We start from the raw sequence: 13,819 nt of genomic DNA, 5'->3' as shown, positions 1-13,819 counted from the left end.
TTTTTTTTTTTTTTTTTTTTTTTTTTTAGCGCCAAACTGCGTGCCGCGAAATTCGGATCTCCCGCGGAAAATGCCGCGCTTTGGTTGGCTGATGCCACGGTCCAGGCTCCACCCCCCGGAAAGAACCCGTCCTCGAGGCGGCGATTGCAACACGAGCCTCCCTGCTTAAAGGGGCCGCGACACCTGCTGTCAGTGTCACCGGCTCCCGCGGGCCCTAGCAGCCCAAGAAACTGAGACTGAGGGTGGTTCCGGAATACGCAACGCAGAGGCGGCCAGAGCGGTGCCGAGCGCGCTGAGAGATGAGCCCAGATTCCCTGGCGATGGGGAGAAACATTTTGGCGCCAGTCTTGACCTGAGCCCAGACTCAGGCCCTAGGGCCTTTTGTTAGTTTGCATTGTTGCTTAGCACGTTTGCGTTTATATCCCGTGCCCACCCCACCCCCGCTAAAATGAAGGCCAGGAACCTGTTCCCTTTCTTGGCCCGGGATTGAGGGGCGGAGGCCAACATTTATACATTTTCATAGGGAAAACTAATAATCTATTTCAGTGCCTACAGTATGCCAAGCACCATGCTAGATCATTACAAATGTGTTGTTTTATTTAATGTATTCCGACCATCTTGGGAAGAGGAATGATGATCCCGTGATAAAGGTGGAGAGACTGAAAGGCTGGGTAACTTGCCCAAGGTCATACAGAGAGATTCCCTGATCCGAAATCTGGCAGTCAATCTGGGACAAGTAAAGGGTTCCTCCCCCACTCTCCCAAGCTGTGCCTGCCGCTTGCAGGCACAGCAGAGGTGAGGGTCCAGAGTGCAGAGTTCTGTCTTGTTACAGTTGTATTCTTAGGACCCGACACTCAATGTTTGAACATCTCCAGGTTTCTCCTAAACAACCCTTGGTTCACAAAGACCTCCCTGCCTCATTCAAAAACCTTCGTTTGCATTCCTCATCTCTCCAGGTCAGAGAGGCTCAGAAAAGTGACCTTGGGTGGTGAGTGGCAAAGCTGCTGGTAGATTCCAGGTCTGCTGATTCCTGCTGGGTGCTGTGTGATTGATAAGCAAGTCAGAGCCTTGGCACTAAAAGCCCTCTAGAGTCAGTCCACAGCTTAATTCCTCCTGAGATAGCTGGGGACCAGGTGGCAATAACATACGATGATTAAGAGCCCAGGCTTAGAAGCCAGCAGCCCTGGGTTCAAACTCAAGCTCTGACACTTTACTGGTATGGGACCCTGACAAATTCTGTAAATTCTCTGATCCTTGATCCCTGATTTTCTCATTCTAATAACACTTACCTCATAGGATCGTGAGGAAATCTCATGAGAAAATGGATAAAAAGCTTTCAGCACAGAACCTGTTTCATAAGAAGCCTCAAGAGTTGGTAGCTGTTATCACACCTCTGACTCTCATATCTCACAGATCTCTTGAGGCCGAGCTTCAACCTCACCTCCACCAGGAAGCCCTCCCTGCCTGCTTTCTCTCTTTCAGCCAGAGTACCTCTGTTCTCTTCGGACTCTTAGTATGTTCTAGCTTAATCAGCAAAGCTTTGCTTTCATTCCTTGTTTATCAGTTAGGTTATAAGTTCCTTCAAGGGTCTAGGTCAGACCTCTCTTTGAAAGTCCCTTCTGCGAAACAAAGAACAGAGTACCACAAGTTCTCCCTCATAAGGGAACCCTGAACATTTACCATAGTGCTATAAGAAAGGGATTGGCAGTAGTGGGATACTGCCGGGGTAGGAGTGGGGATGGGGGGGACACAACATCAATAAGCGTACCTGATCTCAAAACAAGCAAAGTGGAGACCAAAGGGAGGCCCAAACTTTACCTGTATGATGACCACTTGTATAACCTAATCCCGAATTGTACTCCACATCTTTAAAATAAAATTTAAATATTAAAACAAAAAAAGCATGTAAGGCCTGGCTCGGCATGCAGAAGCTAGATAATTAATACTGGTCATGATTCACTCATCTGCCCTGCTGCAAAGGAGTTAATGAGATCCAAAGCCAGAGAGTCCGGAGGCCTGGATTAAGTCCTGCTCTGACTTCCTAGCTGAGCAACACTGCACGGCTGCTACCCTGCCTCTCTTAACCTCTGTTTCCCCAGCTGTCGACCGCTTATAATGCTACCACTCAGCCTGTCTCACACGACTTCAGACACCGTCAAGATGACGGTGGTGATGGTGATCACTCATATTTATTGAGAACCTACCCCGTGCTGGGCTCTGGATCACTTCACCTTGAACATCTCCCCTGATCCTCACAGCACTGCTCTGAGACAGACACTATTATTATCCCCATTTTACAGATGAGGGAACCTGGAAGGAATTGTGGCAGAGCAGGTTTGGGGAAGGAGCGGGGCCCCAAGGCCAGGGAGGGAAATGGGGGTGGCAGGGTGGGGCTGGGAGAACAGAAGGGAGCCAGCAAGGGGACCGAGAGCCAGCTCTCAGAGGTTGAGTTTCAGGCAGCTGGGGCTGGCTTCAGAGTTTCACTGCCTGGGAACTGACTAATTCCTGAAGAGGTGTAGGGTGCAGGTCTGAAGTCTGCCTCTCTGAGCTTGAATTCCTGCCCTATCTGTTCTGGTGTTGTGATCTTGGTCAGGTCGCTGGACCTCTTGGAGTCTCAACTTCCTCATCTTTGAAACAGGTGTGGGAAAAGTGACCTCTCTGTTTACTGTGAGGACTCAGTGAGGTGTTAGATATAGAGTCCTTGGAGAGGTGGCAGGTACACAGTTGGGCAGTTCGTGCATCTTAGCTAAGGTTTGTGTGGAATGCACCAGGAGAGGACCTGAACTGCAATACTTCCCTGTAATGCTTACACTCTCCCATCCCCCAGGCTTTGCCTCCATGGCTACATATCCTCCAGGCCCCTCCTCCCCTCCATCCCCATGTGCTCAAATCTGATCCATCCTTTAAGGCCCAACTCAAATGAAGTGGCAAGAGCAGACTCTGAACTCAGACGTCCAACAAAGCTGCAGACTCCTTGGGAGCAGGACCCAGGCTTTGTTTTCGCCTTTGTGCCTTCCTCCTCGGAGTGCCAGGCACATAGTAAGTCCACATAAATGACAAGAATAGATCACATTTCCTGAGTACACTCCAGGTGTAAACACCTGGTACTTCAGATGCATTATTTTGCCGAAACCTCCGAACCACCCTATAACACAGGTACAATTTGGACAGATGAGGATCCTGAGGCCGAAACATGTTTAAAAGGACTGGTGAAAGACGAATTCAGGACCTGAACTCAGATCTGTGTCTTCCAAGGCACTGTTCTATTTTGAGCTAGGAACTCCATGGGAAAGAGGGTACATTCTGCTAATGAACCAAGTGCTGCTGACGTTGCTGGGGCTGGAAAGAGTGTGCCCCATGACTGGATGGTTTGAGGTGCTTAGTACCATTTTCCAGAAAAGGAAGTCGTAGCTTGCCGGAGGCCACAGAGATGGTAAGTGAGGGAGCCCCTGTTTCAGGCAGGCCTTGCAGCCCTGGAAGAGTCCCTAAACTAAAGCAAACTTTCATTCTGGCTGGCGTAGCTCATCCCTTGTGTATCTTCTCTTCTCCAGAAAAATGCCTCAGGTCCCCTCTGCTCAAAATCCTTTTCTTTTCTTTCTTTTTTTTTGGTAAGTCAAAGTTTCACTCTGTTGCCCAGCCTGGAGTGCAGTGGCATAACCACGGCTCACTACAGCCTTGACCTCCTGGGCTCAGGTGATCCTTCCACATCAGCCTCCCAAGTAGCTGGGACTCCAGGAGTGCACCACCATGCCCAGCTAATTATTATTATTATTATTATTATTATTATTATTATTATTATTTTGGTAGAGATGAGATCTTGCTATGTTGCCTTGACCGATCTCAAACTCCTGGGCTCAAGGCTTGCCTTGGCCTCCCAAATTGCTAGGATTACAGGCATGAGCCACTACACCCAGCCCAAAGCCCTATTTATCAGAATACAAAATACTTGATACAAGATTCCTGAGGGCACATACCCCCTGTTCTGGACTCCCCAATGTGTCACCTGTTCACAGGAATCTCAAATCACAGAGAAACGAATGGGAGCTGTGAGGAGGAAAGGAGAAAAATCTCTGTTCCATCTTCTTTGTGCTCCAATTATATAATAAACATGTATTACTTTAGTAATTGGAGAAAAAAGTTATTTAAAAAAAGAAACGGGGCTCGGTGGCTCAGCCTGTAATCCCGCGCCTTTGGGAGGCTGAGGTGAATGGATTGCCTGAGCCCGCGGGTTCGAGAACCACCTGGGCAACTTGGCGAGACCTCATCTCTACAATAAATCAAAAAAATTAGCCGGGTGTGGTAGCGCACGCCTGTAGTTCCGGCTACTTGGAAGGCTGAGGTGGAAGGATCGCCGGAGCCCAGCAGGTCGAGGCTGCGGTGGCCGGGAGTGGCCGCTGTACTCCAGTCTGGGCGACAGAGTGAGACTCCAACTCAAAATAAAAAGAAACGAGGTCGGGCTCGGTGGCTCAGCCTGTAATCCCAGCACCTTGGGAGGCTGAGGCAAGTGGATTACCTGAGCCTGCGAGTTCGAGACCAGCCTGGGCAACTTGGCAAGACCTCGTCTCTACAATGAAATAAAAAATTAGCTGGGCACAGTAGCACACACCTGTAGTTCCAGCTACTTGGAAGGCTGAGGCAGAAGGATCGCTGGAGCCCAGCAGGTTGAGCCTGCTGTGGTCGTGAGTGTGCTACTCCTCTCCCGCCTGGGCAAAAGAGTGAGACTCCAACTCAAAAACAAAAACAACAAAAAACAAGGTGTTGCTTCAAGAAAGTTCTGCTAGTAATAATACTTTGATTGGAAAACTGTTGGAAGATGAGCTCTCCCGAAGTGCTGGGATTACAGGCGTTCTCCACCATCCCCAGCCTAGTTCATAAGCTTTCTTCCACTGGCACATAGTAAACTTGTTTGTTAAATAAGTACAATTTCAAGCCTTGACCCTCCAGAAGCTGTGTGCCCTTAACATAACATTGCATTACTCTGGGCCTCAGTTGTCTCACCTGAGAAATGGGGCTGATCATGGCTGTCTTGTGTTGAAGTGAATCTGATATGGGATGTGAATGTACTCTGTGTGTTTGTGTGTGTGTGTGTGCCTGCATGCATACCAAAATGTATTGAGAAGCCAAAAGATCTGGATAAGCTGGGCGTGATGGCTCACGTCTATAATCCCAACACTTTGGAAGGTGGAGGCGAGAAGATTGCCTGAGCCCAGGAGTTCAAGACCAATTTGGGCAACTTGATGAGACCTTGTCTCTACAATAAATAAAAAAAGTAGCCAGGCATGGTGGCGCATATCTGTAGTTCCAGCTACTTGGAAGGCTGAGGTAGAAGGATCACCTGAGCTCAGCAGGTCGAGGCTGCGGTGGCCATAAGTGTGCCACTGCACTCTAGCCTGGGTGAAAGAGTGAGACCCCAACTAAAAAAAAAAATCTAGATGGACAGTTGTCCAAAAAAATCATACAGAGGCCAAGAAGCTCCTGAAAAGATGTTCAACATCATTAGTCATTAGGGAAATGCAACTTAAAACCACAACGAGACACCACATCACACCCACTAGAATGGCTATACTTTTAAAAAGTAGACAATAACAAATGTTGACCAGAATGTGGAGAAATTGGAACCCTCATGTATTGCTGGTGGGAACATAAATGAGTGCAGTTTGGTGGTTTAAAAAAACAAAGGCTGGGCTCAGTGGCTCAGCCTGTAATCCCAGCACTTTGGGAGGCCAAGGCAAGTGGATTGCCTGAGCCCTGGGGTTCGAGACCAGCCTGGGCAACTTGGTGAGACCTCGTCTGCACAATTAAAAAAAAAAAATTAGCTGGGCATGGTAGCGTGCACCTGCAGTTCCGGCTACTTGGAAGGCTGAGGCGGAAGGATCCCCGGAACCCAGCGGAGTGACACTGGGGTGGCCATGAGTGTGCCACTGCACTCCAACCTGAGCGATAGGGTGAGACTCCAACTCAAAAAAAAAAAAAGAGCTGGGCTCGGTGGCTCAGCCTGTAATCCCGTGCCTTTGGGAGGCTGAGGTGAGTGGATTGCCTGAGCCTGTGGGTTCAAGACCTGCCTGGGCAGCGAGACCTCATCTCTACAATAAATCAAAAAATCAGCCGGGAATGGTAATGCATGCCTGTAATTCCGGCTACTCAGAAGGCTGAGGCGGAAGGATCGCCGGAGCCCAGCAGGTCGAGGTTGCGGTGGCCGGGAGCAGCCACTGCACTCCAGTCTGGGCGACAGAGTGAGACTCCAACTCAAAAAAAGAAAAAAGAAAAGTTATACAGAGTTACCGTATGACCCAGCAAATCCACTCCTAGGTATATACTTGAAAACATAGGTTCACACAAAAATGAGTACATAAATATTCGTAGCAGCATTATTCATAACAATCAAAAAGTAGAAACCACTCAGATGCCTACTGACTGATAAATGGGTCAACAAAATGTGGTACGTCCATACCATACAGTATTATTCAGCCATGAAAAGGAATGGAGTACTGATGCATTCTACAACATAGAAGAACTTCGAAAACATTGCACTAAGTGAAAGAAGCCACACACAAAAGGCCACATTCGCATAACTCCATTTATGTGAAATGTCCAGAACACGTAAATCTATACAGACAAAGCCAGGCTCGATGGCTCAGCCTGTAATCCCGCGTCTTGGGAAGCTGAGGTGAGTGGATTGCCTGAGCCCGCGGGTTCGAGACCCGCCTGGGCAACTTGGCAAGACCTCATCTCTATAATAAATCAAAAAATTAGCTGGGCGTGGTAGTGCCCACCTGTAGTTCCAGCTACTTGGAGAGCTGAGGCGGGAGGATCGCCGGAGCTCAGCAGGTCGAGGCTGCGGTGGCCAGGAGTGAGACTCCAACTAAAAAAAATAAAATAAAATCTATACAGACAAAAAGCAGATAGATTCCTGGTTGCCAGGGCTGGGTCAGTCTCATTGTACAGACGAGGAACATGAGGCTCAGTCGGAGAAGTCAATTAATTGCCAACTGTGGTTGTAACTACAGATGAAGCCTCACTGGCCCACTGCTCATCTCCCGCTGTGTGATCCAGTTCCTAATGCCCTAGGTACCACCGATCTGTGTGACTTCAGACCAGTAACTTCACCTCTCTGAGCCTTAGTTTTCTCAACTGTAGAGTGGAGATACGATGTGCGCCTGAGAGAGTGGTCGTGCAGCTCTGAAAGTGCTTACAGCCCCTGGCTCGTCCCTGGTAAGCCCTCTGTGTGAGTTCTCTTCCCTTCGCTCTTTGGGTAGACGCTTGTAGGGTTTAAAGGCTAACGCTGCCACCTAGAGGTGAACGCCAGCACCAGCCAAAGTCTGCGAGAGGTCTACTCGTCGACAAGGTAACTAACCCCTTAGAGCAGTGGTCCCCAACCTTTTTGGCATCAGGGACCGGTTTCATGAAAGAATGGAAGACCATTTTTCCACGGATGGGGGGTGGTGGGCAGGTGGTTTCAGGATGATTCGAGTGCGTTGCATTTATTGTGCACTTTATTTCTTTGTTCTTTTTCTTTTTTTTTTTGAGTTGGAGTCTCACTCCAGGCTGGAGTGCAGTGGCACGCTCATGGCTACCGCAGCCTCCACCTGCTGGGCTCAGGCGATCCTTCCGCCTCAGCCTTCCAAGTAGCTGGAACTACAGGCGCGCGCTACCACACCCGGCTTATTTTTTTATTTATTGTAGAGACAAGGTCGCACCAAGTTGCCCAGGCTTGTTGCTGATCTTGAACCTCTGAGCTCAGGCAATCCTCTCACCTCAGCCTCCCAAAGTGCTGGGATTACAGACTTGAGCCACCGCACCCAGCCTCTATTATTATTACATTATAATACATGAGAATCTAATGCCACCACTGATCTGACAGCAGGCGGAGGTCAGGCGGTAATGTGAGCAATGGGGAGTGGTTGTAACTACAGATGAAGCTTCACTCACTGGCCCACTGCTCATCTCCTGCTGTGTGACCAGTTCCTAATGCCCTATGTACCACCGGTGCCCAGGTCCATGGCCTGGGGTTGGGGAGAAGAAAGGGATGTCAAAGATGCAGCCCCACTGAGAAACCAGGGCTTTGGCCAGATTCTTTCCAGATGTTTCCAGGCCTGGAAATGTTTCTCACAGATGCAGGGTCCTGTGGAGGTGGTCTCACGTGGGAGGATGGCCATCAAATTCAGACCCAAAAGAGGTGCCCAGTGCAGCCTGGGAAAACGCCACCTATAATTTGTGTAATCATCAATTTATTCCCTTTTCTTCCTGAGGAACCTCTTTAAACTATATACCTGATCTCTCTCTCTCTTTTTAATTTTTTGTGTTTTTTTTTAGTTGGAGTATCACTCTGTCACCCAGACTGGAGTGCAGTGGCCGCTCCTGGCCACCGCAGCCTCGACCTGCTGGGCTCCGGCGATCCTTCTGCCTCAACCTTCCAAGTAGCTGGAATTACAGGCATGCGCTACCATGCTCGGTTGACTTTTTGATTTATTGTAGAGATGAGGTCTTGCTGCCTAGGCAGGTCTCGAACCCGCGGGCTCAGGCAATCCACTCACCTCAGCCTCCCAAAGGCGCGGGATTACAGGCTGAGCCACCGAGCCCAGCTTAATTGTTTTTTTGAGTTGTAGTCTCACTCTGTTGTCCAGGCTGGAGTGCAGTGGCACGCTCATGACCACCGTAGCCTCAGCCCATGGGGCTCAGGCAATCCTTCCAAGTATCCGGAACTATAGGTACATGCCACCATGCCCAGCTCATTTTTTTATTTATTGTAGAGATGAGGTCTTGCCAAGTTGTCCAGGCTGGTCTTGAACCCCTGGACTCAGGCAATCCTCTCACCTCCGCATCCCAAAATTCTGGGACTACAGGCGTGAGCCACACCATTCCCAGCATCTGACCTTGTCTCTCGCTAGCTTACTGTCTGACAAGCAGCTCCCCACCATGGCCAACATCTCCATCAGGCCCCTCCAACCTTCCGTCCCTGCACACGGGGGTCTTAGTTCTGATGAAACATTCTTCTGACTACCCTCTCTGGCCTCTCTGCTCTCCATTTGCCCAAGCTGTTCTCTTTGCCTGACATGTCTCTCTTCACATTTTTGACCGGGAAAAACTCTTCTATTCTCAGACACAAGTTTATTCTTTCCTTAAACCAGATAAGCAAGTCATAGAGAATGTGTACCCCAAGTATACTCCATATCCACACATGATCTCAAACAGCACTCCATACAAATGTGTGCATTTTAACTCCAAAGACTAACAGAATTAAACCTGGAACAAAATCAAGAATCCAGATCAATTGTAAACATCAAAAAATATGACTCAGAACTATTTTGAAATAAACAAGACATTTAGGCTTTGAAATCGAGGGGGTGTTGGCCACAGCATGGGTGGTGATAGATTATACTATCCATCTTTCTGAAGCTGACCCAGAGCATTGCTCCCCACTTCCTGTTAGGAATCTCCATCCATCATTGTTTTGCAATGGTAATTAAAGTTGCGTTTATGTTCTGTCCTCCCCACCAGATTTATTGATTTATTTCGTTGTTGTTGTTTATTTTTGTTTGTTTGTTTGTTTAATTTAATTTTTTAATCAACATTTTTTATTATGATATTGTGGGGTACAGTTAAGGGTTAGGTATACAAATATGCTTCGTTCAGGCACCCTTGTTGATAAGAGACTACAAATCATTTTTGGGAAAAAAAGCTGTAAAAAAAATAAAACTGCAACTGCTTTTGTTATGCAGTTCTGAATTGAGGAATCCATGCTGGCAAAGGAGTTCTGGCCCCTGAGAGGGGCTTCTTGATGGTGGCTGCCCCAGATTGCTGCAGCCTCTAAGGCTTCAGGCCCAGGCGTCTGTACACAAAGCCCCCTGGAGTGGTGATAGCCCGGTTGCTGGGAGGGCCTCTGCTCTCAGCAAGTCCAGGACCTAGCCTGGCTGGCAAGAAGACCTTCCTAATAAATCTAGATGAGCAAGACCATGCAGCCTTCCAGGATCTGAGTGTGTAGAAACTGCCAAAGACTTTACTTTTTTTTCCTTTATTATTTTTTAAAAGCGCCTATTCCAGCTCCCATGCCCCTGAGGCGGAGGAGACACTGACCCAGTCTGCAGGCCTGTGCTCTGACCTTGGATGCATGCTGCAGGTGGACAGAAGGGGCAGGCACCTTCCTAGAGGGATGACATAGGGAGGAGGCCCAAGCTGGCCAATGAAAAGGAAAGGGAAAGGAAAAAGCCAGGAGACCAAAGGAAAAAATAAAAACTCAAAACAAAAGAAAACAGAAACCCTACCACACACCACAACAATTTTCCATACTCCAAATTCTAGACTTGGAAGGATACCAGTCTCCTATATTAACATCTGGGGCCTCTGCCCCCTCCCACCCCAAGCAGAACTTCCTTGACCTTCTGACAGGCCCCAAGAACAGTGCTCCTCAGACACTGAGGGACTTCTGGCCCAAGCCCACTCATGCACCCTGGAGACTGTCTGTGTTCCTAGAACGAACCTCATGAGCTAGGGAAAAGGAGGGGTGGGCTTGGGCCGAAGGAGGACAAGCTGGCGACCCCAGCCCTGTTCCACTTCCAGGATCTCCTCTGGCTGAGCCCCTGGGGGTACAAGGCTCCTGGAAACACTTGGATAGTTGGTTGCATTGATCTTTCTTTTCACATTATATGGTAATGTACACTCCTGATACAAATAGCATACAAAATAAGATCCTTCAGAACAGTTATGCACAAGACATGCAATACTGGATTTATACCCTGGATCCCAGGATGTGACCGACTGGAGAAAAACAGCTGGACTAGGCATGTTCAGTGAAGGAACCGGGAAGTTATATGACACACAGTAAATACGCATCTGATTTGAGGGGCAACTGCAGTGTGTGCAGATTGGCAGTGGTGCCTCAGAGGTGGTAAACTATTTCATACTAACCAGTTTAGGACTACACAAGATACGTACCATCCAGTGTCAGGAAATAGCTGTAATTTTTATGAACCATTCCTATTTCTAACTTTAGGAATGGATGTTCTTCCCAGTCCATCTTAATATGACTGCTTTAATCACAGATCAAGTGAAAAGGACAGCATGCACAAGCTCCAACTAAAATCCTGGTGTAGCCTAGACAGTGTAGTAGTATGATATTAGAAGACTTTAAAATTGCAGCTCTTTTTGGATCCCCCAGAGAGTATCTGCACTCTTCTTCAAACGGGCCTCTTCCTCAGGAGTCAGAGTCACCTTCCCAAGGTCTGAGATACCATTCTGGCCCAAGTTGCAAGGAACACTAAGGAAGACATCATCCTTTATGCCATAAAGACTCTTAATCATGGTGGAAATTGGATGCACCTGCCTAAGATTCTTCTTTATACTTTCTGCCAAATCTGCCACAGACAGTCCAATGTCCCAGGATGTATAGCCTTTCAGTTTGATCACCTCATAAGCACTCTCAACAACCTGTTTGTGAACCTCTTTCCACTGTTCCTTATCTGTATCAGTGCCTAAATCTGGGTGCAGATTCTTCAAGGAGACACCAGCAACATTCACTCCACTCCACACAGGAACACTAGATGAAGTCACATCTGATCCTGAAGAAATACAAAAGATCATTAGAGACTACTATGTACACTTGTATGGAAACAAACTTGAAAACCTTTAGGAAATAGAGGACTTTCTGTCATCACACAACCTGCCTAGGTTGAAACAAGAAGAAATTGAGACCCTAAATAGACCAATAACAATCAAGGAAATTGACTACATAATAAGAAAACTACCTACAAAAAAAAGCCCTGGACCAGATGGCTTTCCAGCAGAATTCTACAAGACATTTAAGGAGGAGCTTATACCAATCCTACTGAAGGTATTCCAGGCGATTGAGAAAGATGGAACTCTGCCCAAATCATTTTACGAAGCTAACATCACTTTGATACCCAAGCCAGGTAAAGACCCAACAAAGAAAGAGAACTACAGGCCAATATCCTTGATGAACATAGATGCTAAAATTCTCAACAAGATCCTAGCGAACCAGATTCACCAACACATCTCAAAAATCATCCATCATGACCAAGTAGACTTCATCCCTGGGATGCAAGGCTGGTTCAACATTCGTAAAACCATAAATGTAATTAAATACATCAACAGATGTCAAAACAAAAAACCACATGATTATATCATTAGATGCAGAAAAAGCTTTTGATAAAATCCAGCACCCCTTCTTGATAAAAACCCTCGAACAGCTAGGCATACGGGGAATATACCTCAAAACAGTAAAAGCCATCTATAAGAAACCCACAGCCAGCATACTCCTAAATGGACAAAAACTGGAACCATTTCCCCTGAAAACTGGAACAAGACAAGGATGCCCACTCTCACCCCTCCTGTTCAATATAGTATTGGAAGTCCTGGCTAGAGCAATCAGAGAAGAGAAGGCAATCAGGGGTATTCAAATAGGAAAAGCGGAAGTCAAGCTATCTCTCTTTGCAGATGACATGATCGTGTACCTTGAAAACCCAAGAGAATCTGTCAAAAACCTCCTTACACTGATAAAGGACTTTGGCAAAGTCTCAGGATATAAAATAAATGTGCAAAAGACAATCGCATTTCTTTACACCAATAATAAACAAACAGAAACCTAAATAAAAAGCACAATTCCAGCCAGGCTCAGTGGCTCAGCCTGTAATCCCGTGCCTTTGGGAGGCTGAGGTGAGTGGATTGCCTGAGCCTGCAGGTTCGAGACCCGCCTGGGCAGCGAGACCTCATCTCTACAATAAATCAAAAAATCAGCCGGGCATGGTAGCGCATGCCTATAATTCTGGCTACTCGGAAGGTTGAGGTGGAAGGATTGCCAGAGCCCAGCAGGTCAAGGCTGCAGTGGCCAGGAGCAGCCACTGTACTCCAGTCTGGGTGACAGAGTGAGACTCCAACTTAAAAAAAAAAAAAAAAGCACAATTCCATTCACAATAGCCACCAAAAAAATTAAATACCTTGGCATCTTCCTAACCAGAAACGTGAAAGACCTCTACAATGAAAACTACAAAACACTACTCAAAGAAATCAAAGATGACACAAACAAGTGGAAAAATATTCCATGCTCATGGATTGGAAGAATCAACATTGTGAAGATGTCTATCTTACATAAGGCAATCTACAGATTTAATGCAATACCCATCAAATTACCAGCAACATTCTTCTCAGACCTAGAAAAAACAACACAGGAATTCATATGGAAACACAAATGACCAAGAATAGCCAGAACAATCCTCAGCAAAAAAAAAAAACAAAGTAGGTGGTATCACATTACCAGACTTCAAACTTTACTATAAAGCTACAATAATCAAAACAGCTTGGTATTGGTACAGGAACAGGCATATAGATCAATGGAATAGAATTGAGATTCCAGAAGCAAAACCTCAATTTCTCAACCAACTCATCTTCGACAAAGCCTCCACCACTTACCACTGGGGAGAGGAGAAGCTATTCAGTAAATGGTGCTGGGAAAACTGGCTGACCACATGCAGAAGATTGAAACAGGACCCCTATCTATCCCCATACACAAAAATTAACTCTAAATGGATCAGAGACCTAAATGTAAAACCTCAAACCATAAGAACCTTAGAAAATGAAGGACATACCCTCATGGAAATTGGAACTGGCATCCAGTTCCTGAACAAAACCCGAAACCCACAGGCCATAAGAGATAAGATAGACAAGTGGGACCTCATTAAACTGACAAGCTTCTGCAAAGCCAAAGAAACCATCAAGAGAGCAGGGAGACAGCCTACAGACTGGGAAAAAGTATTTGCCAACTCCAGGTCTGACAAAGGCCTAACATCTTGGATCTACAAGGAACCTA

At 46.9% G+C, this 13,819-nt stretch overlaps 1 protein-coding gene across 1 annotated transcript in view; it reads right to left on the bottom strand.

Moving 5' to 3' along the window:
• E2F2 (E2F transcription factor 2) overlaps positions 1–13,819 on the bottom strand; it is a 63,790-nt gene that overhangs the window by 24,185 nt on the left and 25,786 nt on the right. The window contains exons 4-6 of the mRNA XM_021714315.1: positions 11,209–11,487; positions 7,194–7,289; positions 38–214 (exon numbers count right to left, since the gene is read on the bottom strand). Coding sequence (XP_021569990.1) covers positions 38–214; positions 7,194–7,289; positions 11,209–11,487 — 552 coding nt within the window. The remainder of the gene's footprint in view (positions 1–37; positions 215–7,193; positions 7,290–11,208; positions 11,488–13,819) is intronic.

This window comes from Carlito syrichta, unplaced genomic scaffold, assembly GCF_000164805.1.
Source record: "Carlito syrichta isolate Samal-C Ts95f unplaced genomic scaffold, Tarsius_syrichta-2.0.1 Scaffold305620, whole genome shotgun sequence".
NCBI lineage: Eukaryota > Metazoa > Chordata > Mammalia > Primates > Tarsiidae > Carlito > Carlito syrichta.
Note: the sequence above shows the minus strand (reverse complement) of the source record. Positions and strands in the feature narration are given on the sequence as shown.